This window comes from Syngnathoides biaculeatus, chromosome 5, assembly GCF_019802595.1.
Source record: "Syngnathoides biaculeatus isolate LvHL_M chromosome 5, ASM1980259v1, whole genome shotgun sequence".
Lineage (NCBI taxonomy): Eukaryota > Metazoa > Chordata > Actinopteri > Syngnathiformes > Syngnathidae > Syngnathoides > Syngnathoides biaculeatus.
The window spans coordinates 13,071,609-13,098,983 of NC_084644.1; the positions used below are offsets into that span (position 1 = coordinate 13,071,609).

The 27,375-nt window shown below is 42.1% G+C and overlaps 3 protein-coding genes and 1 non-coding gene across 10 annotated transcripts; 3 read left to right on the forward strand and 1 right to left on the reverse strand.

Annotated features, from left to right (window-relative positions):
* The first annotated feature begins 996 nt into the window (after positions 1-996).
* Positions 997-7,544, forward strand: LOC133501401 (nuclear inhibitor of protein phosphatase 1-like). The gene is made up of 7 exons (XM_061821143.1): positions 997-1,150; positions 1,737-1,797; positions 2,938-3,091; positions 3,524-3,741; positions 3,815-3,959; positions 5,284-5,348; positions 6,373-7,544. The coding sequence occupies exons 1-7, from the start codon at positions 1,101-1,103 to the stop codon at positions 6,724-6,726; spliced, it is 1,047 nt and encodes a 348-aa protein (XP_061677127.1). The 5' UTR covers positions 997-1,100; the 3' UTR covers positions 6,727-7,544.
* Positions 2,690-2,854, forward strand: LOC133501548 (small Cajal body-specific RNA 1). Its single transcript, XR_009795222.1, has one exon. It is a non-coding gene; the product is annotated as a small Cajal body-specific RNA 1 (non-coding RNA).
* A 3,223-nt stretch (positions 7,545-10,767) lies between the features above and the next one.
* On the forward strand, positions 10,768-18,203 carry LOC133501109 (NADH dehydrogenase [ubiquinone] flavoprotein 1, mitochondrial-like). Of its 2 annotated transcripts, none has more exons than XM_061820567.1 (11): positions 10,768-10,794; positions 11,660-11,735; positions 12,380-12,462; positions 12,527-12,697; positions 13,676-13,859; positions 14,574-14,763; positions 15,635-15,847; positions 15,959-16,125; positions 16,209-16,290; positions 17,296-17,441; positions 17,521-18,203. In XM_061820567.1, the coding sequence occupies exons 2-11, from the start codon at positions 11,661-11,663 to the stop codon at positions 17,614-17,616; spliced, it is 1,407 nt and encodes a 468-aa protein (XP_061676551.1). In that variant the 5' UTR covers positions 10,768-10,794; position 11,660; the 3' UTR covers positions 17,617-18,203. The 2 variants fall into 2 exon arrangements, with proteins under 2 accessions (XP_061676551.1, XP_061676550.1); XM_061820566.1 differs by lacking the exon at positions 10,768-10,794 and adding an exon at positions 11,510-11,586.
* A 4-nt stretch (positions 18,204-18,207) lies between these two features.
* Positions 18,208-25,815, reverse strand: khdc4 (KH domain containing 4, pre-mRNA splicing factor). Of its 6 annotated transcripts, none has more exons than XM_061820562.1 (14): positions 25,647-25,814; positions 25,227-25,407; positions 24,681-24,809; positions 24,222-24,301; positions 24,074-24,126; positions 23,804-23,982; positions 23,116-23,327; positions 22,862-22,922; positions 22,729-22,789; positions 21,475-21,806; positions 21,069-21,215; positions 20,574-20,683; positions 19,407-19,489; positions 18,208-18,785 (listed from the first exon to the last, which is right to left on the reverse strand). In XM_061820562.1, the coding sequence occupies exons 1-14, from the start codon at positions 25,673-25,675 to the stop codon at positions 18,568-18,570; spliced, it is 1,875 nt and encodes a 624-aa protein (XP_061676546.1). In that variant the 5' UTR covers positions 25,676-25,814; the 3' UTR covers positions 18,208-18,567. The 6 variants fall into 6 exon arrangements, 4 of the variants coding, with proteins under 4 accessions (XP_061676546.1, XP_061676545.1, XP_061676548.1 ...); XM_061820561.1 differs by having other exon boundaries at positions 19,407-19,492; positions 25,647-25,813; XR_009795101.1 differs by having other exon boundaries at positions 18,723-18,785; positions 20,574-20,655; positions 25,647-25,815.
* Positions 25,816-27,375: the final 1,560 nt, after the last annotated feature.

The following is a 27,375-nucleotide window of genomic DNA, read 5'->3' on the forward strand; positions in this document are numbered from 1 at the left end:
GGGAGTAGCGGGGAGTCAACAGCGGACTCAACCAGGGGGATGCCACTGACCCCCCAGGACCCATGGAGGTCCCAAGTATGTTCAAAGTGGCCCCACCCATGCCCAATGCCCACCCCTCACCCAACGAGTTTTCCCCCCTGCCCCTACTGACAAGGGCCAACACAGGAGCCAGCAGGCACCCAAAAAAAGTGGTCATAGCATGCCAAAGCAAGCCAATTTCAAGTGCCCAATGGGGCAAGAGGACCATTAAAGGAGGAACCCCGAAGCTCGGCTCGCTCGGCAGACTCCGCGTCATTCCCGTCCGAAGACCCATCCACGGCTGCCGGCCCGGAGCTCCGAGGGCCTTTGTTTACGCACTTACGAGTAGTCAGACTCCAGCATCTTTCCACCCGAAGAACCATCTGAATATTCAACATTATTTACAGCCACAGATTCAAATCTGTATGGAAGTATTCCTCCGTCTTACCGATCAACCGATACTGCTATTTCTTCATCAGATGAGGATGAATCTGAGAAATCAGCACTGGGCATAATGTAATGGAGCCTTTGGTGCGGCACGTTACGTAAAATGGCAGCACCCCTGAAAATTCATAATTGTCGATAATAATCTTCTCAAAACACTATTATATGAGAGAGGATTTAACATCACATTGTCAAAATAGAGTACATATTACATGACCTTTTGGATACATTGTTCATGCAAAGCACTGGAATTCCCCTTTAAGTTCTTCTCACACACTTATGGCACACTTCATCACTGTTCTGCTGCCCTCATAAATGTCCTGTACTATTCTAACACTTCTGTGTCACACCAGACTTCTACGTGCAGTACCGCAGTTCCTCTCTTGGTACTCTGTCATTAACTTTCTCTAGATCTGCAAAGACACAATGTAGCTCCTTCTGACCTTCGCTGTACTTTTCCATTAGCAAAGCTCAAAGTAAACTATGCATCTGTGGTACTAGTTCTAGGCATGAAATTGCTCTGCTGTCAACGTAATCCTCGGTGTTTCTCTCTCTATTGGGAGAACATCATTTCCCGGCAGCCACCACGTTTAGCCATTACCCAGCACACACCGGGGCCACGGGAAGATGAGGCCAAGATGGCGACTAAAACTAGCACGGAGGGCCCTCCTTTTGATTGTCCATCATGGTAAGAAGTTGCATTTGTACATCTTGTAATGCTGAGGCGCACTGCAATCGACTGAATATGGAAAGAGCGTCAACGTTGACACAGTTGGATAAGTGTCGTTTAAAGAATGCTATTTTGACATTTTCATCGGTGTTGCTAGCGTTAGCATGTTGGTGATGCTAACCGGCTAACGATATTTGCGGTGGGGGTGCATTAGTACTCCACCAAAGAAGTCGAGTTTATGTGAAAAAGCTGGTTTTATAGATGCTAGTTCACAACTGACACTTTTTCGACACAACTTTGACTGGAGATAGCCTTATTTTTGTGGAGCTCTTTCTGAACGGTGTATTTTATTGCACTACGGAGGTCGATCCCAATTTTACTGGATGGACACAAAAATAATGTCTGCTTTCAGGAAGGACGACAGAAATCCAAGATTATGTACTGCTGAGGCTGAAATTCCAAGGATTTGGACAATTTTAAATTAAAATCGATCAACTATCAAAATAGTTGATTCATTTTATAATTAAATAGTTGTGCACGAACCAATGAATTGATGCGCTTCTAGTCTGTTATTATCTGTACTTAAAAATGCATTTGATTTCAGGGGAGGCAAGCCGCCAGTCGGGCTCCACCTCGATGTGATGAAGGGAGACAAACTGATCGAGGTAAGTTGAATCTGACAACCGCAGTGGTGTGCAATTGAAATCTCCCTCACTGTTGTTGCAACCCACTTTTATTGAAATTTGGAACATAAAAGAAAATCTATTGTTAAAATAATTCTGGTAAACCAACTATTTCTCAAAAAAAAACACCCTTGTATATCCAGCGGATTCATTAGACGTACAACTTTAATTCCTTTGGTAACTCAGTCAAGTCAATATTCACATTGAAATGCTATTAACCCATTCCAACCCCCCCAAAACAACCAAATTTGTGAGAAGAAAAATGGTGCTTATTGTATAAAACAATCTTTTTCTTTTGTACAAAATAGTGCTTTCACTTTGTTTCCAAAATATAGAATATATAATTACAAAATTTCACTCATCTCTGAGTGAAGACGGAATCCAATTTTTTTCCCCAATTTCAACTGTAGTCTCTAACTTACACTATTGAGCATAATTAGAAAAAATCTGTACATGAATAGCGCTACTATAGGCCATAAATCCAAAATAACCCAATGAAAAACGATGGCCCTCTGCAGCGTGCTCTTTCCAGTGTAATCAGCATTCTGTCACTCAAAATGGACCTTGTCTCCCCGCCCCCCAGGTTAACAATCACTGCACTAATTATAATTGTCTCTTGCTGTTTTCAAAAATTGTGTTGCTTCTTAAGTCTTATTTTATCATTTTACTTCTGTTGAGCACTTTGATTGTTGACTGTGAAAAGTGCAATGAAAATAACTTCACTGACCAACATAAAACTGGTATAAATTGCTAAAAAAAAAAATCATGAAATGCTGATTTATTCGCATTATGAAAATAATCAGGGTTCTCGCATTGATCCCTGTGGCTGTGTGTGGTCATGTTGTGTTGTGTTTGTGTATGTTTATTTGTTGAAGTGCACCAGATACAAGCCTGTCAGCCCAGTGAGTCCCAGTTGTACACACTGGACTCACTCTCCATGGCTGCATGGCTCCGTAAAGGTGCGAGAGCAACATGCAGCCCTGATATTTAAACTTCAGTGGGAAGAGGCACTGTTGAGTTATGGCTCAGCGGCACAAAAAATCCAATGCAAATATTTTACCCGTCAGTGTTCTTACTGATGACGTGGTCTTAGATTAATTCTTTTTTTTTTTTTCATTGTAGAAATTGATCATAGACGAAAAGAAGTTCTACTTGTTCGGGAGAAATCCGGACTGGTGCGACTTCACCATTGACCATCAGTCGTGCTCGCGCGTCCACGCCGCTCTGGTCTACCACAAACACCTGAAGAGGCTCTTTCTCATCGACCTCAACAGCAGTAAGGCACCATCAAAATGAATTTGCACGAATGATAACTCCCGTCTAATAAACTGTCTAATAAAAGTGTGGTACTGTCTTTAGTGATGAAACAAATGGGGACTCTATGAGGAAATATATAATGTTTTTGTACTACATGTGTGGTATGATTCAATTTGTACTAGCCTACTTCCCGATAAACGCATAGTACTAGCTGAAATTCACATTAGTTAGCTTTTTTTTTTTAAACTGTATCTGATGGCAGTTATGTAAACATCTCTGGGTGCTGTTTGAGGAAATACAAAAAAAATATTTTTTAAACCCCTTATATTTGTACAAATAAAGCCCTTCTCTCTTATGAGTGGCCAGTACCGTCTGCAGTCGTGTAACTTAGTTGAGTTCAATATATTTTTCATGTCCATCTAACCATGGTTGCCACTGCCACCATTTTTAGCGCATGGTACTTTCCTGGGGCACATCCGCCTGGAGCCACACAAGCCTCAGCAGGTTCCCATCGACTCCACTCTGTCTTTCGGGGCGTCCACACGCACTTACACCATCCGAGAGAAGCCCCAAACCCAGGGAGGCACGGGCACCGGGGAAATTAAGATCGGCGACGAAGATGAGCTCAAAGGGCTACTTGGGCTGCCTGAGGAGGAGACGGAGCTGGAGGTGTGTTTATTTAGCCCCGTAACATTTGTCAAGGAGTGCCATCTGTTCAAGGCGGCTTTGACTTTGCTGCCAGAACCTGACTGAGTTCAACACGGCTCACAACAAACGCATCTCCACGCTCACCATCGAGGAGGGGAACTTGGACATCCAGAGGCCTAAGAGGAAGAGGAGAAACTCCCGGGTTACCTTCAATGACGAGGACTCCATCATCAATCCAGGTACGTCGTGTCATGTTTTTCTTTTTTAAATACCACTTAATTCATTTGGAGTGATTTGGTCAGTTTTCAAATCATTTCTGCCCATAAAAACAATGGAAATGGGATTAAATGGGCACCACTAATAAACACGCCACTTCGTAGCAGAGTGCATCATCCACTTATGGCAAATGTCTACCCTAAATACAGTTTCAAATGCCGGAACTACTTAAATTTCATCTCTAAGATTCTCATTTCCTGCACAAGAAGTTAGTTTGCTGCTATGCACATTTGAGCTCAGTTGCTAAACAAAAGTGCACCACCCACAAGTGTAAATTGCATTCTAGTGTGGTGATTTGAAACCTGAATTTGAATCCCTCATTTCAAACCCTAACTTCAAATTCTAAAGGTGTCTTTAATCCCTAACTCTGATTTAAAACTCATTTGAAATCTTAACTAGGGCTGCAATTAACAATTATTTTAATAATTGATCAATATCTCAATTATTATTTTGATGACTGACCTTAGGATACATTTTCCCCATCCCCTTATTCATTAACGGGACAGTATTTTAAATTGACAGTGCCGAAAATGCATAAACATAAATTTGTTGTTATTCAGTTACTGATTTGATTCTGTAACATGTCAGAAAATATGCCCAAAAAAATTTTTGATTTTTATTTTTTTAAAGAAAAGCAGGTGTTTGGATTTTTTTTTTTTTTTACTAAACACTAAGGTCATCAGTCTGCCTTTCTGGAAGACTACAGAAATATGAGCATATCTACTGTGGAGAGAGTGAAATTTTTGAGTTAAACAATTCATTGATACTCAAACATAGTTGATCACTTTGATAATTGATCAGTTGTCGATGAATCCATTTATCAATGCACCTCCTAACCCTAATCTTAATTCGAATCAACAGATGCGTTGATATCTTTTTTTTTTAAACTCCAGAATACAAGTATAAATGCTTACGTTTGAGTACTTGCCATGCCGCGTATCGATACTTGACAATACCATTTCATCTTGCAGTTGTGAGAAAATGGTTTTCCACAAATGTAACACTTTTTGTAAGAACAACTTGCCATCCCCGACATCCTCGTTGCTCGGCTGAGGGCACTTTGCCAGGTCACAACTTGGCGTAGCTCAAACCAAGTTCTCCTCCACTGACATGGTTCCTATTCCACCTTTCCTGAAGGTATATGTTGGTCTGGTAAAATGGCACCAGTGTTATAGTAACTTGGAGTACCGCTGGCGATAGAGTGCGTCACGAATGCTTATTTATCAACCGTTCAGTAATCGCATGAGATGTGTGTATTGCAACACCCGTCTTCTTTGTGCCTCACAGAGGATATCGACCCTTCGGTGGGACGCTTTAGGAACATGGTCCAGACGGCGGTCGTCCCCATTAAGGTAAGAAATTTGGCTTTGTCACTGTTATGCGGACGGTACTGTTTAGTGTGCAAAATTATGGATATATTTTTTAATAAACATATTAGAAACCAATTCGGGGTGGGGGGGCTTATTCGCATTTTTTTTTTTTTTTTTTTTTCCCCCCAAGTATTTACAGTACAATACTTCCATTTCGTTGCCACTTGACATTTGTTGTTTGTGTGGATGTGGGCTGTTTGTGTGTTCAGTCGTGCAAAAAGTGTCTAAATATAGATATAGTTGAATAAATTAAGAATATTGTAGAGAAGTTCATTTATTTCATTAGTTCTATTCCAAAAATAAAACCATTTATCAAACGCATTGATGTAACTTTTAAGGGCAAGTCTTACATTGTTCTCTAGTAAAAACGTTTTTTTCCCAAATTTTTACGTATGCATTATCTTACAGCGATCATTAGTATATTTATGGTTTACTATTTACAAATATACCCATTTGTTTTTTTTTTTTTTGTTTTTTTTTACCTATGGAACCTATCCTGTGCTATTAGCTCAAAAATGTCTATGAAAAGCTTCTCTATTTAAATAAATCAAATAAATAATAACTAATTTTCAACCCATTCTTCGGTCACTGAAAGATTTAATTTTTACTGAATGATTGATTTTGTGAGCTTTTTAAATGTATGAATTGAGCTTTTCTATGTTCAGCCAGTTGCACACATTCAACCGATTTAACTACTGTACTCACCTCCATCACTTTGGTTGTGTATCTTGATGTCTGACAAACATTTGTACAATTTGTAGTTGCTTACCCTTTTTGTCAAACTTTATTTGACCATTTTGGGGAACAGAAATTATTGTACATATTGTGATATTTTAAGAAAAACACTGAACCATGGAATTTCAATTCCTCATATTTTACAACTACTGTAATGGGTTAATGGGGCTTTATTATATACAAGGAAATGAGCGACCCCGCCCCCCCAAAAAATCAACTTTCCTAAAGCTGGCCATCTAAGCATGTGATCGTTGCACTCACCTTGCCACAGAAACGGCGCTCCGAGGGCAACAACACGTTGGGTCTGGACGACTTCGTCTCCAAGCGTACGCACGGTTACTCCATGAGCGGCGGTCTCTACGGCGACCTGCCCCCCACCAGTCACGAGAACCAGCCCACGGGCGCCCCGGCCGGCGCCTCCATGCAGGGCGGCCTCCCGTTGCCCTTCCCCAACCCGGCGCCGGAGGTGGACCTGGCCCCCGAGGCTCCCCGGCGCCCCGTCACGCTCAACCCCACCCCGGTCACTGTGCCCTACCTCCCAGAGACCCACAACGAGCCGCGCAAAAAGAAGTACGCCAAAGAAGCGTGGCCGGGCAAGAAGCCCACCCCGTCACTACTCATCTGAGCCGCTCGGTCCCAGCGTGCTGACTCTCGGGTACCTGTGCGGCGTGGCAGAGGCGACGCCATTTCCTCCTCACGTCTTATTTTACCGGTTGCTTCACGTCGCAGCCCGTGGCGCAAAAGCCATATACAAACAACATAAGACAACATTTAGAACCACTGTTAGAGGTGTGTCACAGACTAAAATGATTTTTTTTTCTATGTTTCATGTTTGTTTTAAACTCAATGTTTTTGCAAATGCTATTAATAAATGGCAAAAGAGTATTTTTATACCCAATATCTTACTCTGGCAAGGCACGAGTGACAGGAAAGAAGCTAATGGCAGATACACTTCTCAAGAAAAGTTTTGAAATTTGGCTTTTGGCTCAAATTTAATGATGAACTTAAAATGCAGTCTAACCTTTACAGGTCAACTATTTTCTTTTTCTCTCCCCAAATTGAGTTACCAGCTGTTCAATATTCCAGTAACTTTTGCATTGTTTCATTGATGAGCTTCATGAAAAGGTGATACTTTTGTTAAATTTTCTACTAAATAGTAATTTATGTAACATCGGTTGATGATTGTGTATATGCTAGATGCATGGTGTTCATTTGTCATCTTCTGTTTTTAGTGCTTTGCTACCATCTTGTGGGACCTGGAAGCAAATACACGTGTAATCTGACTCCATTCTCCCTAATAACTTTTAGAGGTGAATTTACAAGTACATCACTGCAGTAACATTTCAGTATGCATACATTATTCAGATGAATGAAACGGGTGTATTCCAGACACATTTCTACATTATTATTTACATTGTAGGTTTAAACATTCTAGTTTCTACAGATTGTCGATTTTCTTTAATAACCATCTGTGTTGTACATCCAACCATCCATCCATTTTTCATACTACTAACCTGGTTATGATGAAACCTATCTCAACTCGCTGTGGACGAGACGTGGGGTATACGCTGAAGCGATCACCAGCCAATTGCAGGGCACATAAACAAAGAAAATAATAATTTGGGCTCGTATTCACAACTAAGTGCAATTTAGTGTTAAATTACCCAACCGTGCATGTTTTCGGAATGGGGTAGTACCTGGAGAAAAAACAACATTGGGAGAACAGGGAAAAGCCACACGGGCAAGGCTGGATTTCAACCAAGGAATTCAGAACTGAGAGGCACAGGCACCATGCCGCCAGAGATGTACATGTACATGAAAATTTGAAAACGGGTTTCCGGTAATAGGAGCGCCACTTTTTTAATTGAGCTAACTAAATGAAACCGGTTCACAGCTGAGTGTGAAGCGGCTGGGATGAGAGTCAGCACCTCCAAATCTGAGACCATGGTCCTCAGTCGAAAAAAGGGTGCCCCCTCCGGGTCGGGGATGAGATCTTGCACCAAGTGGAGGAGTTCCAAGTATCTTGGGATGTTGCAGTGATGCGGACTTTGTACCGTTCTGGTAAAGAGGGATCTAAGTCGAAAGGTGAAGCTCTCAATTTACTGGTCAATCTACGTTCCTACCCTCACTTATGGGCACGAGCTGTGGGTCGTGACCGAAAGAACAAGATCCCGGATACAAGCGGCCGAAATGAATTTCCTCCGCAGGGTGTCTGGGCTCTCCGTTAGAGATAGGGTGAGAAGCTCGCTTATCCGGGTGGGGCTCAGTGTCGAATCGCTGCTCTGGTGAGGTGTTCCAGGCGTGTCCCACTGGAACGAGACCCCGGGGACAACCCGGGACACGCTGGAGAAACTATGTCTCTCGGCTGGTCTGGGAACACCTCGAGATCCCTCCGGAAGAGCTGGAAGAAGTGGCTTGGGAAAGGGCAGTTTGGGTATCCCTGTTGAAGCTACTTCCCCGAGACCTGACGACGAGAAGTGGTAGAAAATGGATGGATGAAGGAAACCTTTGACAATATTCTAATTCATAGAGATGCAGCTGTAATTTGACCTTCTCTAAACATTTGAATGCAAAAGTCAAACTGTTAAATGTTTCACTACTTTTGCTCATTTTTTCCCGAACAAGGCAGTTACACTTATGACCTGTATTTGGGAAATGAATAAAAAAACTTAATTACCCCAGTAAAAATTATACTGCAGAGCATTTTAGCTTTGCCGGGGGAAAACCTAAACCTTTAGAACACGAGACACTAAAACCACTTTGGGAATAATGAGAACATTACAATCGTAATTGTTTAATAAATGGCCCGCCACAACTCCAAGAATCTTACTTTGTCTCACGGCATAGTGACACCACAATATCAGAAAAAGAGGAACAAGATCTACTTTCTTATCTCCACACTAAAGAGTTTTTAATTACCAGAATACATTTTAGTAGTGCAAAGAAATACATTTGTCTAACAAGCTTCATCCTGAAATTTCATCAGAATGGCTGAAAGTCCCGAAACTTTTGTGAGTAGTGCATACATATGAACTTGTCTTTTAACGCAGTCTCTGTGTTGTTGTATTCTAAATAAATTCTCATATCTTGCAGTTGTTTGTGCAGCCACAAGTTGGCTCAGTTTTCAGGTGGGACATACAGTACTAGGGGTCCTTGATTTAAGACAGTTTTGATCCTAAAATGATGATATAACCCAAACTTTTACATGACAATGTGTTATTGGTGACCTGCACTAATGCTGTCAAGTTAGCATTACAGTAAATATTTTGTAGGAAAATTGCATCTATGATACATGTGAAATAATCCAATGTAAGCGAATCGTTAGCTAATTTAAAAAAGCCAACTTTGCTTGTTAGAATATATTGTAAAGCTTTTGAAATGAAACTCACTGGCGCAGGCCATGTCTTTTAAACTATACGCACTCCAAAGTCACAGATACTACAGTAGATTGAAAATAGTGACCATAAGTGGTCCAAAAAAAAAAGCATGCACATTGCACGTTAATGATGATAATCAATTTTCATCCATTACTCAATCAATTGATGGGATAGTCGACAGTTCACTAGATAATGAAACTATTCGAAAGCCGCAGCCCTCGCTTGCTGTGACATCCACCCACAAGTAAATTGAGTTAAGAGCTCAGGTTGAGGAATGAAATAAACCCAGGTATGTTCACTGTGTAACATTTTAGCGGTCAGTCTCAGAATCATGTTTTGCTTTTATTTTATTTTTTATGTCAAAAAACAAGCGATTTGACTGGTAGTTGTCACTGCTCTAGTACGATTACTGACATTTGATAATGATGGTAATTGTGCAAGAGTCCTCCAGCAATTAGACTTTGAGTTTGAATGAACAATAGAGCAGTAGTCCGGTGCAATGGGGATTGTGCAAAGGGCGTTTAGACTTTAAGAAATGTTTGCACTTTAAAGTGATTAGTCGTCCGATAATCTGGGTCAATGTCGATTGTGCAAACGTTGCAGATACTCTTCAGTTGATGGTGCAAGTGGTGCAGATGCTACTCGGGTACGTGAGTGGCCAGTATTGGTCAACAACAGATGTAAATAGTGCAGTCGACTACAGTGAGTGCATGAGTAATGTATAATTGGCCTGAAATGAAATGGGACAACAAACTCAGTATGTATCCGTACAATGACTTTACTGGTCTGATTGATCGTGTTTTTCACTATATATTTACGCACATACTTCATTTAGACTAGGCCTGTGTTTTTTTCAACCTTTTATGGGTATATATTTTCTTCTCACACATTTTGATGTTTCTATTTTGTATCGATTCAATGCTAACGTTCCTCTCAGTTGGTTGTCCGTACAGGTTGGCAGTCATCCATCCGGTCATGGTAATCAGCAAAAGTTGAATCAAGGCAGCTGGACTCCTCTTGGTTTTTATTTGAAATCGATGGAGTCGACTTTAAATGTTCAATAGAAGCCTCTTAGAAATGGCACTACATAAAGAAAATGTATTATTTTTTTGTGTCATTTTTGTTTGCCGGTAGCCTGCTAAAAGGTAGAGTTCTAAATTAATCAGTCTGCATTGGATCTGTGCTCACCAAACACAAACGAGAAATTATTCCAAATTTGGTGTGGTAGAGATTTTTTTTTTTTTTTTTTTTTTGCGAATGGTAATCTTCTACCCGGAAATTACAAAAGAAAGTATCTTTAACAGTCTTCTGTTCAGGTAATGGAGGGGAAAATGAGATTTTCATTATTTTAAAAAAAAACATTCTGTTAAATTAGGTTTTAGTGGGTCGTTGTGTGTAAAGTATCTTTTACCTGGAAATGAAGAGAACCTGTTGGGAAATCTTAATTTTGAAATCAGATCCTTCGAGGATATGCTGTGCAAGAGAAGTTGGTCCAATTTATATGTAAAATATGTAGTTAATTTTTAATAATTATTTTTTGTGAGCAAAAATTAAGTAATATTAAATTAACAAAATGGTACAATCATGTGTAGACAATGAACATTCAAATGATTTTTTTTATCAAATAGTTTTTCGAACCAAATAATTCAAATAAAAAAATTGCAAAAATCATAAATTTAAGTAAAACATTTTATTTAACCACATGTAGAAATCGTAGTAATAACTTGTAACAGTTTTACCAATAACTATTTTCCTTATTAACTTAATGCAACAAAAACACTCGCACTATTGATTACATAAATGTTCAGTGAGCTGTTTAATTATATTTTTAACATCCTTAATTAAGTTTACGACTGCGTATAGGTATTGCAGCATTAAACTCTTGAAAAATATCGAACTTTTGTTGTTTATTTATTTTAAGAGAAAGCTTTACAATGTTGTTTTTACGAATACCACAAACTACAATGTCACAAGGTTACGTTAAATCGCCGCCTCCCGGAAGTTACGTACTTATGGCTTTAATGCTATTATGTTAATGAGGCATTAAGTTGCCCCGTTCGCCGCCTTTGATTTTGGACTTTCCGCTCATCTCGTCTTGTCTTGGTCAAGTTAAGCGGAATAACGCCAGCACACATTCAAGCAGGCCGTCCGTGTACAATTTGTTGCTTTTTGATTCCGCAGGATGTTGAACTTGTGGACCACTTGGAGGCGTCACGTGACCGCGTGCGCCACCTACTGCACGGCCGCTCAACCGCAGGTTCGCGCACAAATCAAAACAAATTCATGCATTCATTGATTTTATGACCGCATTGAGTTAATTCAAAATATGCGCCTCGTGTTCTTTAAAATTTATATATTTATATTATGTCCAGTATTACGAAAAGACTTAATAGTCACCACTTTGTATTGGATGTTATTGATACTTATTTGTCCAGACAGATATGATTTTCGATGTCCACCAGCTGATATCAGGGTGTACATAAATGAATGCTAAATAATCCATATACAACACACTGTGCAATGTGATGATCACTATCTGGACAGAAAACTAAAATAATTATAATTAGAGTTGGAGCAATCGATTAGTTGACAAGTATGTCATTATGAAATTAATGAACACAATTATTTTGAATACTGTCATTTATATGAATAGCTGTTTCACATAAAATTGCTCCAATCTTCAGAATTTTAAACTCAACAGTAAAATAGTCTCTGAATTTTGTCCCCAACTTCCCATATTTTGTTAATGAAAATAAGACATTTGTAAACATCTGCTTTTATTTTGGAAATCACGTTTCTGACATGTTACAGATCAAACCAAGTCATAATCAGTCATTGCATTTTCCGCACTGTCAATTTGAAATAATGTCATATATCTTGTTTGTTTATATATGTGAACAGGTGAAGGCAAAGAAGACCACGTTCGGTCCTCTTAGCGACGAAGATCGAATCTTCACTAACTTATACGGCCGACACGATTGGAGGTAAATCCGCTGACCACTTGGTGGACAACCAAAAGTTGTCTCCATTGTGTTCTTGGTTCTCTAGACTGGAAGGGGCTCTGAGGCGAGGGGACTGGTACAAGACCAAGGAGATCCTTCTCAAGGGGCACGACTGGATCATCAACGAGGTCAAGACGTCCGGCCTGAGGGGTCGAGGAGGGGCTGGCTTCCCAACCGGCATGAAGTGGAGCTTCATGAACAAACCCGGCGATGGCAGGTAGATTAGCACGGCCACAAGCGGGAGGAAGTCGAGGAAGTGTCTGCACCCTGTTCAAACCCAACCAATCACACTTTTTACAAACTTTTTACCGTAATTCCCGTCATTCAGAGTGCACCTGATTAGAAGCTTCACCGAGTACATTTGTAAAGGAAATACCTTTTGCTACATACATACGCCGCAGCTGTGTAAAAGCCGCCAGTGCCCATATTGAAACACGAGATATTTACAAAGAAAGATGGTACACAAAAAGAGTTTAACCCTCGCGGTAACACTAGCGCCGCGCCAAAGCTAGTGCTAATGTTAGTGCTAAAGCTAGCGCTGCGCTAACGCTAACAGGGCTGGTTAAAATAAAACTTACCGGTAAAAATCACTGAGACATGCCAGTAAGCAACACTTTAGCACAGTGCTAACGCTAGCGCAGCGCTAACAGGGCCGGTAAAAGTCACTTCCTCAGCACATATATTTCACCGGTCTCATTATCCTTGCTAAAAATTTTCTATAGAATATTTCTAAAGAACTTAGAACTTTAAGACCCAAGTCCTATAGAATTCCAATAGAAATTCTATTGTTCTGTTGAAATTCTATAAAAAATCACAGCCAAATTTCTATGGAATAAGTTGTTCTGTACAAATTGTATAGAATTTTTTTTGCAGGGATTACCTTTTCAACTCGAGTGCCCTTGCTGCCTCATCACTGGGTAAACCGCAGCGTTGAAAGCGTGTGAAAAAAGTTGCGGCTTGTGGGCCGGAAATTACGGTAATTTGAAGTGCGTCTGATTCATTCCAAGTAAATTAAATGAACTCGAATCGATTATCAGCTATTTTGATCATCGATTAATCATTTAGAGCAATTGTTTAACGTCACATTCCCCAAATCTTCTGATTTCAGCCTCTCAGCAAATATTCTCTGATTTTCGTACTGCGGCATTAAAAGCCGACTACCGTGTTTTACATGTGAGCACGTTCCTGCCCGCAGACCAAAGTACTTGGTGGTGAACGCTGACGAGGGCGAGCCGGGCACGTGCAAAGACCGCGAGATCATGCGTCACGACCCGCACAAGTTGCTGGAGGGTTGTCTGCTGGCCGGGAGAGCCATGGGCGCCCGTGCCGCGTACATCTACATCAGAGGCGAGTTTTACAACGAGTCCTCCAATGTGCAGGTATGCATTCACTTCATACATATTTGTCACTTGGGGGTGTCCAAACTATGGTTTTTACAGTACAGTAATCCCTCGTTTACGAACACCCCCGCAATTGGTGAAATCTGCAAAGTAGTGACTGCATTTTTTTTTTTTTAAATTTCAATATGATTTTAAAGCTGTTTGGAACTCCTAAGACTCTTATTAATCCTCTCCACACTTCTATTAACCTCTAGCGTGCTCCTGCAATATTGTTAATTATGGGCAATATGAAATGAAAAAAAATCTGCAACGCACTGAATCCTCAATAGTTGAACTGCGATACAGTGAGGAAAAACTGTATTATGTTCTTGTAGCCTAGTGAGTGGCCTAGTAGTGGCTTTGAGTTTTGAGAAAACCATGAAACATATATTTGTTTTTATTATTAGCCAGTTAGACTGTGTGAGCATCCGAGTGTGAGTTGTGCTCTACAGCAGGTTCTTGTGAGTTTTCATTTTTTGTTTATTTGAGCATTTGACGGTTTGCATGGTTTAATAAATGGCTGAAAGTGCCTCAGTCGCCTTGCCCATATGGGAGAGCATCATAGTACAATACTCTAACCGCTTCATTTTTACCACTTCCAGGGCTAGATTTGAAGCACACTCACAACACCGTGAAAAAAATTGACCGAGCAAAGGCTCGACTTCACTCGAAAGTCAAGACACCGGTGTCTCGGAAATGTGCGTCTTGACCCAGGTGGCCATCAAGGAGGCGTACAAAGCGGGCCTGATCGGAAAGGACGCGTGCGGTTCGGGCTACGACTTCGACGTGTTTGTGATGCGGGGCGCCGGCGCTTACATCTGCGGAGAGGAGACGGCCCTCATCGAGTCGCTGGAGGGCAAACAGGGAAAGCCCAGACTCAAGCCTCCTTTTCCCGCAGACATAGGTGAGCTCATATTTGTTATTGCTGCCGAGCAAAAAAAAAAAAAAAAAAAAAAAAAAAAAAAAAAAAAAGTGGCAAAGGAGATAAACGCCACCGAGTTTTGACGACGACGTATATTAATGAAGGAAGAACCGATTGAGTCTCTACAGTACTGATACTGATAGTCCTAAGAAGACCACTCTTAATGAAGTCTTTTTAACATTTGGGTCACAGTGGAACCCTCCCATGCCCACTAACTTTTTCAAAAATTGTACACTCCCCATCAGTTTGGGTTGTCATCTGGATGATGGACGAATGCTAACAGGCAACACAAAAAAAAAAAAAAATACAAGGGTACACAGTTTTCTCGCTTTTTTGCAAAAAAAATAAATCAAAAAAATTGTCTGGCAGCGTAGCCAATAGAAATGCTACAAAATGACCAGAATCAATTGGAAGTGATTTAATACAATTTCATAAAACTAAATATTAGAATTTGTTCTACTACAAGTAAAGTGTTGGCCTCACAATTCTGAGGTCCAGGGCTTGATCCCAGCCTGACCTGTGTGGAGTTTGCATGTTCTCCCCGTGCCTGCGTGGGTTTTCTTGGGGCACTCCGGTTTCCTCCCACATCCCAAAAACATGCAACATTAATTGGACACTGTAAATTGCCCCTAGGTATGATTGGTTGTTTGTGTCAATGTGCCCTACGATTGGCTGGCAACCAGTTCAGGGTGTACCCCGCCTCCTGCCTGTTGACAGCTGGGATAGGCTATAGCACTCCCGCGACCATTGTGAGGATAAGCCGCAAAGAAAATGGACGAACGGATGGATGGATGGATGGATGGACGGACGGATGGACAGACGTTCTACTACAATGTTTACCTTCGTGATGCAGGGGTGTTCGGGTGCCCGACGACCGTTTCCAACGTGGAGACGGTCGCCGTGGCGCCTGCCATCTGCCGCAGGGGCGGCGCTTGGTTCGCTGGCTTCGGCAGGGAGAGGAACTCCGGAACCAAGTTGTTCAACATCTCGGGTCACGTGAACACACCGTGCACCGTAGAGGAGGAGATGTCCATTCCCCTCAGGGAACTGATAGAGAGGCACGCAGGTGTGTAAGTTTCCTGGTTCTTGTTTTTTTTTTCTTTTTTTTTTGGGGGGGGGGGGTCCATCCCTACTTGGTTGTTTTCCCCCTCTGCCAACTTCTCGTGTGTTGTCACAGGAGGCGTGAAGGGCGGCTGGGAGAATCTATTAGGGGTGATCCCCGGGGGGTCGTCCACTCCCATCATCCCTCGGCAGGTGTGCGATGACGTGTTGATGGATTTCGACGACCTGGCGCGAGCCGAAAGTGCCCTGGGCACGGCCGCCGTCATCGTCATGGATAAGTCGGTAAATAGTAGAGAACAGAACGCCAGCGTGAGAGGTGATCCATTTTTTAGCGCTGCTTTCAAGTGTTTTATTTTCCCCATCAGACCGACGTGATCCGAGCCATCGCACGTTTGATTGAGTTCTACAAGCACGAGAGCTGCGGCCAGTGCACGCCTTGCAGAGAGGGTGAGCAACCGTGTGGTACCTTGAGAAGGAGCTGCTGTATGCCACAGCTCACACTCAGATGCTCACACGGAGACAAACAGGCCAACTGTGACGTCACTCACTAGGCACACACCCGCATTAATTACACATTACATTACACTTTCAAATTTATTGATAAGGGGCCGGCAGGACGGTGGATCAGCTGGTAAAGCGTTACCCTCAAAGTTCTGAGGTCCCGGGTTCAATCCCAGCCCCACGTTTGTGGAGTTTGCATGTTCTCCCCGTGCCTGCGTGGATCTCCTCACAGGCACTCCAGTTTCCTCCCACATCCCCAAAACATGCAACACTAATTGGACACTCTAAATTGCCCCTAGGTGTGATTGTGAGTGCGACTGTTTGTCTCTATGTGCCCTGCGATTGGCTGGCAACCGTTTCAGGCTGTACCCCGCTTCCTGCCCGTTGACAGCTGGGATAGGCTCCAGCACTCCCCACGACCCTTGTGAGGATAAGCGGCGAAGAAAATGGATGGATGGGTGATAAATGACCCAGAAAACTGATGAATGGATGATTCGGATGATTTGTTTTTTGTTAGCTATCGTCTTTTATTCGCTGAAAATTAACCTATTTGCCGCTTTTGTACTTGGGCCAAAGCTACGTATTACTTTGATGGCCTTGTGGCCAAGGAACTGCCGGTATGGTGAAGTTGATTTTGTCAGGACAAAGCCTTGTCTAATTGTGAAAAACCGCTCTGTCGCCATCTTGTGTCATCTGTAGGTAATTACAAAGCCTTTTTGGTGTTGATGCCAATTGCGGCTATATCACTTTTGCCACCAAAACATAATAAAACAGCATCTTAAAAACATGAAAGAAAAGGGGAACACTTTGAAATTTCTCTATCATAAATACCATTCATATACCATCTTGAAATTAAAAACAAATAGTCTCCATATAAAAATAGAATTATTAGCCATTGAATTTATCTAACAAGTGTATTTCCTTTTTTGATTTTTGTGAGTTGCTCCTCAGGGGTGGACTGGATGAACACAATGATGTGGAGATTTGTAAGAGGGGAGGCAGCAATTTCTGAGATCGACATGATCTGGGAGCTGAGCAAGCAGATAGAGGGACATACCATCTGCGCTCTGGGGGACGGAGCGGCTTGGCCCGTGCAGGTGAGCTCAGTCACGTCACACGAAAAAAGTGAAGCAAGGTGAGGAAGGAAAGGTGGCATCCGCGTTTCATCTTCCGCAGGGGCTGATACGACACTTCCGTCGAGACTTGGAGGCTCGCATCGCTCAGTATAACAGCAGAAACACTCCAAGGCAGACAGACATTGAGATGATCTGAAATCAAATACGGCGATCCCTTGTTTACGGAAGCTTAGTTTCGTTCATGTCTTTAATTTTTGTCTAGTTTATGGAAGGAAAGTCAAACTCAAAATTGGCACACTTGCAAGAAGCTGTTTTAGGCCACAACTCGTTAAGTTATATGAAGACTTAACTAATTTATAATCTCATCCCAAAAATGTGACGCTGCCCGCGAGAGGGTACTTGGGTTTTCATAGACACCGAATTATGGCTTCAGATTAAAACACTTAAATATTTTGATACACTGAAGAGATATAATGTGTGAAAATCATGATGTCCCAAAAATGGGATGCTGCCCACGAATGGGTTAAATTCATTACAGTGCGGAAAATTGATTTGATATAGCAAACCTAATCACAACACAAATGAAAATTTTGATACAAAAATTGACCACATCAATCCTGTATAGATTGATGCTTGCTTTGTTATTTATGACAAATTAGACCTGGAACCATTGTAAAAGCATCACTTTCCAACAGTTTAATTTTGAATAAATCAATCTTTTTCCATCCAATACAAAAAAAAAAGGAAATATGGTTTAATTAAAAAGGAACACAAAGAAAGCCACCAATGCAATTTATGCTGCTTTATTATCAAAAAAAGCAACACTGAAATAACATTTTACAACACATTAGGCCAATACAATCTTTACATAAGAAAAAAGGGCTAAGAAAGGACTATGGATTCAATTCAAGATGCTCATCAGTTTATTTTGTTTTCACAAAGACAATATATTCAGATAATCACTTTTTTTTTCCTTCCATAAATCAACCTGCCATTCCTAATGTGACAACTTAAACATCCACCACATTGCAGTGTCAGTCCTAAAAATGTTCATCTTTACTGTACAGATGTGCAGAAGACACAAATATGCTTACTTGAGATTAAAACCAAAGGTACGAGTCATCTGCGCCGAACTGGTGTGAAACTTTCAGGGTGCCATCCAAAAGGGCATAGACTGCTGTGGCTGCTTTTTAGCCCGAGGGGGCGGCGGGGGCGGGCAGCGGTACCCCTGTATCCAGTCTAAGGAGGTAGAAGGGGAGCCCCCGGGGTTACCTGAGGCTTTGGCGCTCGGGTGGTCTTCCTCTTCGTCGGACGAGTCGCCGGCGTACGCTACCAAGCCCGTTTTTAGCCTTTTGCCTGGAGGCTCTGTTAGAAGGAAAGGGGCAGGACACACATTTGGGAGGGGGGAGGGAGAGAAAGACAAGAAAAAAACAGCAGCAGCACCAACAACAAAAAAACATGGCAGCATTCAACTCAACACAATCCAAATTGGAAGAAACAGATTAGATCGGCGGAGGATGGGAGGGCCATCCCAGAGCCACCAATGGTTGGTGGGGGGGCGTCGAATGAAGCAGCAGGACGGCGTCACGTGACAAGTCGCCATCGACCCCCACCCCCGCCCCCCAGGGACGACATGGAAGAGAGGAAAAACAGAGGAAAAAAAAGAGAAAACACAAAAACAGGAGAGACTCTCGTTAGTGAGGGAGGCCCACGCCGCATTCTGATGATGATGTCAGAACGGGACGAGACACTGGATAAAAGGTTCCACTTCAACTATTAGGAGGTTTTGGGTTTTTTTTTTTTTTTTTTTTTAATTCAGGGCGGACGAATCCTGGAAGGGTCATCAAAAGCATCAAGTCTTTGCCTCAGCGGATCCACTGGAGATATTTTAGTTTAAGTCTACGTAGATTCCTGGGTGGGCAAATTCCACTTTTCCTGATGGTGGATTTGGACACGGGATTTGTCAGTGTGCCGTAATGGACTTACCCACAAGGGCTTGCGGTGGTCTTCTCTCCTCCATCTTGGGTCTCACGCCATTTACAGGTAACAGTGGGGGAGGCATTAGCTGCCTACTGAAGAAGAGAAACACACACAAAAAATAAAATAAAACAGTACATTTGTCAAGTACAGTTCAGTTGTATTTCACTTTAAAATTACACTTTTACAATTACAATTGAATATTTTGAAACCGTTTTTAAATATTTAACTCCATTGCAAAACATTTTAATGGAATCAATATTGAATTACAGTTTTGTATTTTCCTGTATTCAAGCCAAGCGTTGTGTTTATTGTTCGTGAAGAAATTTTTCAAGCGGTATTTAGCGTAAAATGTTTGAGAACCAGAGGCCAACCTTAGTTGTTGGTAACGTTACAAAGAAGAAATTGCACCATTGTTAAAAGTGTGAATGTAATATGAGTAAAGGGAGAACAAAATAATAATAATGAAAAAAAAGGTGTTAAAATACGATTTCATATTTTAGTACAGATTTGATGATACATTAATATGAACGGAACATGTAATGTTAAACAATGGCGATTAAGGGTATTTGTGTTGTAACAAAAGTGGTAATTGTTTAATACGATAACAAAAATAAAAATTAGGGTAACAATTAAAACGAGAGAAATGAAAGCTATTTAGAATGTTAAATTGTACGGTACAAAATCTGTATCTATATCATCACACTAGTCGCATAATTGCCCAATTCATTTTTAACTTAGTGTCACAATATCAATTAAAATGCCAATGTGTGTTGGTAAAGCTTTCATTTTTATTTACGTCTGTATAGCTTGTCACTTATTCAGGTCCTGGTAATCCGAATAGGTTCCATCAAGGCAACTGAACGTTTTTTTGGTTAGACAAAATTTGTTGCATGTTTTGAAGTGACGAAACAAATGAATTAGGGCAATAATGTAGTAAAAGCGTACATTACAGCAGTCCCCCTTTAAACATACACATCTTTGGTGTGAAATGTTTAGTTTAAAAAGTGTTTACAGAACTTTCAATGTGATTACAGTGAGTGTGAGCTATTTCAAGACTTGAACTACAAAACAGAGTATAAAAAAAAATAGAAGCTAATATCTGTACGATTATCTGAAAGAATGATCAAGTATGGCAAGAGCGTAAGAAATGATTTTCAGCAGAGCTCTACGTACCCGTCCCTCTCACACGGCAGGTCGGAGGAACTCGACGTTGGTGGTCCTGCAGTCTCGGGGCTGCCAGCGGAGTAGCCTGCACCTAAATTAGTCATATGAATGGGTCCATGCTATGAGCAGAAAGACACACAGGTGCCGTTAGCAGACGTCCTCGACTTGACTCTACTGGCCACAGTATCAAGTGTCACTTTTTTTCCCCCTCTCGTTATTATCCCTTACCACGTGGTACCAACATTTTCCCACGATTTAAGACACTTTCAGCCCATCAGAGAATTTTTATACATATTTTCTGTTCTTCATGTAATGTAACATGCCATGTTTTTTTAAACCAACATGCATGTAGACGTAAACACTGAGCAAACCTAAGTACTTCTAATTGTTCCTACAGAACAAAGAAAATATATTCTTGTCAGTATTGTTTAATGTTCTCTTTGACTGCCATGTTTATGCTAAGGTTCAAAAAAAGAAAAAACAATAATTCTACATATTACTCACTTGATAGCCAAGGAGACCACTGTCACACTCGTCGGGCACTTCCTCTGTGAAGCGTCTTTTCTGCGCCGGATTGGCCGACATGGATGGTGGAAGCGGAGCTTTGGGCGGCGCCACAGTCGAAGGAACATAGGACATGGGGGGAATAGTCTGCTCAGAGAGAAGAAACACACACACTTGAACAACTTTGGCCACAAACACAAGTCGGTTTCAGTATTCTTGTATATTTGTTCGACCCTTTGGTTTTACATCGTATGTATGATTTGGCTTCGGAATGATTTTCGAGTATTTTAATAGTAACTCCATGCATTTTCTATACCACTTATTCTCATTAACTAAGGCGGCAAACACTTTTTCACACCACTGTATACACACACGCACGCACGCACACGACCTAGCAAATGTGTACCTGGACCACAGAAGCTGGAACAGGAGGAAGGACGGGTGCCGGAAGAGGTGCCGGAACAGGTGTTGGAAGAGGAGCAGTAACAGGAGGCGCTGGACAAAGAGGAGGAGCCAGATTCGGAGGCGGCGGAGGTGGCACGGGAGTAGGTGGGAACTGAGGCAGGGGAACTTTGGGCGGCGCAGGGGGGAGCATGGGAGGGGGCACAGAGAAGGCCATCGGTGGGGGCTGATGCTGAGGCGGGGGCACTGGCATGGGGTAGCCTGGCTGGAAGTCGGCAGGAGGGTAGTATGTGGGTTGCGGGGGCATCCCGTTCACCACTGGGGGTGGGGCAAAGCCTGGAAGGAGAAGAGATTGTCAGAACGTCAGGCTTACTCCAATTTAAATGCGAGGGGCTGTAACTGATGATTTTTTTTATTTTGCATTTTTTTTAATTTCCGTAATTAACGGCCTACAGGGCGCACCTGGTTATAAGCCTGAGTACACAGGGAGTTTAACGCTAGCGTTAGCGCAGCACTAACTTTAATCACCACATAAACCACAGGGTTGAAATCGTGTAAAAAAAAGTTGCAGCTTGTAGGCCGGAAATTACAGTATTTTTTGAATAATAGAAACAGATTTTTAAAAAATTCTATGCCTGTATTGAAAGACTATTTTAAATCGATAGTTCAGAAAATGCACCCTCAAATTGATTAGGATTATGTTTCTGGTTTGGTCCGGAATTTGAGAAAACGGCCAAAATTTGTTTTCCAAAATAAACCAGATATTTGCAAACATCTTATTTTGACCAAACAGAGACTATCAGTCTGTTTTCAAGGTAGACTACAGACATCAGAGAATATTCACTGTTGAGGATCTGAAATTCCGAGGATTTAGAGAACTTCAAGTTAAACAGGGTCTCCAAACAATGAACCGAATATTAAAATAGACGTCGCTAAATTGTCGCTGTACTTCTGATGTAAAACAGCAGTACCTTGACTTACGAGCGCACCAACTTAAGAGGTTTTCTGGCTTACAAGCCACCACGTGATCGGTTACAGTTATCATTCCATTTCCCTCTCACTCCCGTGTGGTCGTATCCCAAAAAACAGAGGCCACAGTAAAAGTAATACATACTTGAAGTTAATGGACACTTAGTTTTGAGTGAGGTTATATAAAATGGGTTTGGGAACTCTTGAGTTTTGAATTGTATCACTTTGGGGGAATTCTACTATGGACATTAAAATGAAGACATCCTTGAATCCCATTTTGTACATGTACCTTGCTGTGATGGCATCACGGAATTCATTTGAGTGAGAAAGCGAGAATACTCTGCGTGGACCTACAGAGAGAAGACAAATTCTCATTGTGCTGATGATGATGACATACAAAGCTGGATGACGGCGGGACTTACAGTCTGAAGCAAGTTTTGACACAATGTTTTTGCTGCTGCGAGACCTTCTGGTTTGGGATGGCTGGAGGGGGACATTGGAAACATGGTAGGCTATAACTACTTGACACCATGACAAACAGAACAGGAATGTGTTACAAATCTTTCACGTATATCCCACACCCTAATTACTGTACATTGTGGTTTGACATTTGTAAATTTTCATAGTCAAACTATGAACTATGTTAAAGGTGGTTCATCATTTGGAGAAAACTCACCTGATGTAGATGTACATGGGCTCAAAGGCCTCTCTACCAGACGTAGGCTCCAGACACCCTGAGCCTTTTCCTCTGAGGAAGACTTTGGCTCCAGTCTCAGCCTGGATGTGCTGGAGGTACGAGCAGCCGGGACCCTCCACCCGCTCTTTGACCACAAAGCCCGGGATGGCGTGCTCCAGGCCCACGAAGATCTTATCTTGAACGTAGTGCATCTGTGAAAATATTCCACAAAGACGATTACAACAACCACTTGTAAAAGCCAATCTTCTTAATACGGTAAGTGAAATCCATTTACATTAGAAACTCAAAATTTATTTTTAAAAAAAAAAAAAAAAAAAAAACATCGGCAAAAATATGACATTATCATCAGCAAATGTCAGCCAAGTAAGCACCTAAAACCTGTGACTCTCAAACTGTTGTACACTGGCTTCCTCTGATGGTATACAAAAAAGAACCCAAAACATTTAAACCTGAAATACAAATAAAGTTATTAAAATGAAACTTGTAGCTATTCATACAGCCAGTTTAGAAAAAAAAAAAAACATAATTGTTATTTTTTTAGTTCTACAGTACTTTATTTTGCAGTGTAAACTTGCATGATGGTTTGAAATACTAAAATGTCACAAAAGCAAAACTAGACTTTGGAGCTTCTTAATGTGTGTTTTACATCTAAAGATGGCCATCTTACTCCTGACTGGAAGTGAGGTTTGTGATGCATCATCGGTGGCAGAGACGATGGAGGTGCTTGCTGATAAACAGTCACTGTGGGCACGCTGGCAGAGGAAAAGGATGAGGACACTGACGACGAGGCGGTGGCTGCTTTCACAACCCCGTTGGTGATGATTTCCTTGATCTTGTTTACAGCCCCTGAAAGGGCAATGAAACGGACCCATCGAAATCGTGAGTCGCTAACAAAAAAAGAAAATGAAAGTCATTACAAGCATGACAGAGTACTGACGGTCCACAAGCTCCCGCGTCTGTCCTTGAACGTGCAGATAAAGAGGACGATCCCTGAGAGGAAAAAGCACAGAGGTTGTGTTAAGCCATAAAAAAAACAAGTACATGAATCATGAGCAACAAAACGGCTCGAGAGAGAAAAGAATCACCCCGGCGCCGCTTTGCCTTTCTCCTCTGCAGTCATGTAGCGTCCTCTGGTGGACACAGCAGCACTGCTCACTTTACTGATCTAGTCACGAAACAAGATCATCACGACTCAAAACCGAGGCACTGACTTACATCTAAAACATAAAGTCACGAAATTGCATCAATTTATTCCCAAGCCTGGTCCCTTCATTTTGTAGGGTTAACTTCAAGCACTGTATCCTTCAGATTTATTTTTTTTAATTTTATTTATAATCAGATTTTAGCTTCTGTTGCCATGTAAATCTAATTGGCCCCTGTGCTCGCAGATTTGACTGAAAATATATCAAAACAATCTTCTTTTCCTTTGGGCTTGTCCCGTTAGGGGTCGGCACAGCGCGTCATCTCAGATGAATGCATATTTGACAGTAAGATTTCAAATTTGGTCTCACAGGGCCAGAGTGCTGCCCCTCATTCGTACTGACCTCATCCTGCGTCTGTCCTCGCGTCAAGAGATTCCGGCACGTGATCGGAACGTCATTGATCTCTACCTCCGCCACCACCAGGTCGTCTTTCGCCTTGGTTGGCACCTGAGGCTTCCCAATACCCATAGCCTGCGAGGAAGGGGGAGTACAGTGATACGGCAAAGATTAGTTTGTGTAAAATCCTGTTAACATCCTAATTTTGACATCGGCGTATCATGCAAATTAGAGCCAATTTCAGACAGCATTAAAAGCTGGATCAAAATTTAGTATTTGGAAAATAATAAAGCTCAGTCTGAATGATAGTTATGAAATGCTCAAGTAAAAATAAAGGTGCAATTAAAATGTCTTGTTTTGATTTCAGATAATCAGTCCCCTTTCATGAAAGACTACAGTAATCAGAATATTTACATAGTTGAGAGGCTTATATTTTGTGGATTTGGAAAGTTTTAATTCAAACAAGGTCTCTAAACGATGAAGCGATGGTTAAAATGTCTAATAATTTGATAACACGTGTAAATGTGTGTCTTTTGCAGTACTGCCGTTTACCTTCTCAGTGGGCCCCGAAGTGCCTATCTGCGAGGGCTTGAGTTTGCCTTTGGACACCAGCATGGCATTAATCTTGGCAGCCACGGCGGCGGCGGCGTCCAGAGCCCCGGTGGGTGCAGCCTCAGCCTCCCCCGGACCCCCGGAGCTGGGACCCGGCTGGTCCCACTTACTAACGCGGCGGCTGGGAAGACAGCAAATGATAAGTACTCGTGAATCGTCAGTGTGTGGATATTATTTGACCTTATTGCCACGAGCATAGTGTTAAATGTGGCTTAAAGAGACGTATGCGTGTGTTCGTTAAAATGTGGCTAACTACAAAGAGCTAATAGGCAACCAGTCCTCCATGATTATATAAACTAGCCAAGTTATGGATGAATGTACAGCGGACGAAGTGTTATTCTCACACGAAGGCTGACTCACCCGCCGTTTTGACTTCCACCAAATGACATATATGTCCTGAAAAGTTCGTCTTTCGCTTTGTGAAAACACACGCCAGTAACCACTTTGCCTATATTTAGCCCACGTATGACACTAGCTTACGCGGCTAAGCTAATCGAATAGCCACTTCCGTCTCCGGTCAGTGGTTTGTTTCAAAGAGTCGCCGTTAGAGAGCGCCAATTGCAAGCTTGTCGTTTTCTGAAATGGTTGCGATGACCCGTTTGAACTTTTGGAGACCCCCCTTGTTCAGCTTGTACGTCACTGATCTAGGTAAATCACCAAAGATGTTCTAAATTAATAATAACTTTTAGACCAATTAAAACAAAAATTGGACAAATGGACCTGAGTCAGGCAGCACGGTCACTCAGCTGGAAAGCGTTGGCCTCACAGTTCTGAGGACCTGGGTTCAATCCCAGCTCACCTTGTGTGGCGTTTGCATGTTCTCCCCATGTCTGTGTGGGTTTTTTCCCGGCACTCTGGTTTCCTCCCACATCCCCAAAACATGCAGCATTAATTGGACACACTAAATTGCCCCTAGGTGTGATTTGTGAGTACGGCTGTTTGTCATGATGTGCCCTGCGACTGGCTGGCAACCAGTCCAGGGTGTACCCTGCCTCCTGCCCGTGGACAGCTCGGATTGGCTCCAGCACTCCCCGCGGCCCCTGTGAGGATAAGCGGCTAAGAAAATGGTTGGATGGATGGATGGATGGATGGATGGACTTGAGTCACTAATAGCGTAGTAGTACACACGGCTGACTTTGATGCGGGCAGTGGCGGATCAATTCCCGCTCAGTGATGGTGTCCATATGTGCCCGGCGACAGGATCCAACACTCCCGTGACCCTTGTGGGGATAAGCGGCTTGGAAAAGGGATGGATGGATAGACACGATGATCTCTGTTTTTTCTGGACAATAGTTTGTAGGCACAGAGACTTTTGAGGCATGTAATGGTCCTTTTCGCCTGTAAGTGTCACTAGAATTTTAATCGTGAGCTGCTCAGGAGTGTTCAAGCCTCAACTTTTAGTCTTTTGTGCGCACTATAGTGAGTTTTCTTCACCCAACCCCAAAATGACTTTAATAACTGTCATTTCGGTAGCTGGTAATGTTAATTTTGTGTTATCTAGTAAATGCCAGAGGCATATGTTGTAAACTCTCATGGAATAAAATTATGTACCTTTGGAGAGACTTTGGAGCGTTTCCCTCCATGCTCACCCATCGCGTTCACATGAGTGAAGTGTCAAAAGGTCAGAGTTCAGGGGGGAACCCTGACGCCTGAATTGGCTCAGACCCTTGTTTACTTGCAAGAAAAGGAAGAGGCTGAAACCCGGGGAGGAGATGGCAGAGGAGAGCAGACGTGTCATATTTACTGTCTTTGCTAGTAAGAGCCCAAGTGTGAACCGTAATACGTATGTCGGTTGATGTAACCTCCGGCCTCTCAGGCGCACAAGCCCAGGCCCCGCCTGATCCCGGCCGCTGACACTGACATGCGAAGTCACCGGACGTGATTGAGAGAAGGGTGCCTCACCTCAGAGTTGCATTGAGTAGGACAAAGAAACACTGTGAGCAGCTGTGGGTTCTGAGTTTGCTGTCAAACCGACAATTACAAGAAGGTCAAGCACGACACATTTGAAAACGCAAGACATTTTCTCATACAAAATGAGGGAAGTGGAAATGAGCTTTTCCAAGGATCGTAATACATTTTAATGTTACAA

Bases quoted from the DNA above. Each gene is read 5' to 3' on its own strand.
- LOC133501401 (XM_061821143.1), top strand. From the start codon at position 1,101: ATGGCGACTAAAACTAGCACGGAGGGCCCTCCTTTTGATTGTCCATCA. The intron at 3,742-3,814 runs GTGTGTTTATTT...CTTTGCTGCCAG, and splicing joins AGGAGGAGACGGAGCTGGAG to AACCTGACTGAGTTCAACAC. The intron at 5,349-6,372 runs GTAAGAAATTTG...ACCTTGCCACAG, and splicing joins CGGCGGTCGTCCCCATTAAG to AAACGGCGCTCCGAGGGCAA.
- LOC133501109 (XM_061820567.1), top strand. From the start codon at position 11,661: ATGTTGAACTTGTGGACCACTTGGAGGCGTCACGTGACCGCGTGCGCC. The intron at 12,463-12,526 runs GTAAATCCGCTG...TTGGTTCTCTAG, and splicing joins TACGGCCGACACGATTGGAG to ACTGGAAGGGGCTCTGAGGC. The intron at 14,764-15,634 runs GTGAGCTCATAT...TTCGTGATGCAG, and splicing joins TCCTTTTCCCGCAGACATAG to GGGTGTTCGGGTGCCCGACG.
- khdc4 (XM_061820561.1), bottom strand. From the start codon at position 25,675: ATGTCATTTGGTGGAAGTCAAAACGGCGG. The intron at 25,408-25,646 runs GTGAGTCAGCCT...CTGTCTTCCCAG, and splicing joins GGTGGAAGTCAAAACGGCGG to CCGCCGCGTTAGTAAGTGGG. The intron at 24,127-24,221 runs GTGATTCTTTTC...TTTTCCTCTCAG, and splicing joins AAAGGCAAAGCGGCGCCGGG to GGATCGTCCTCTTTATCTGC.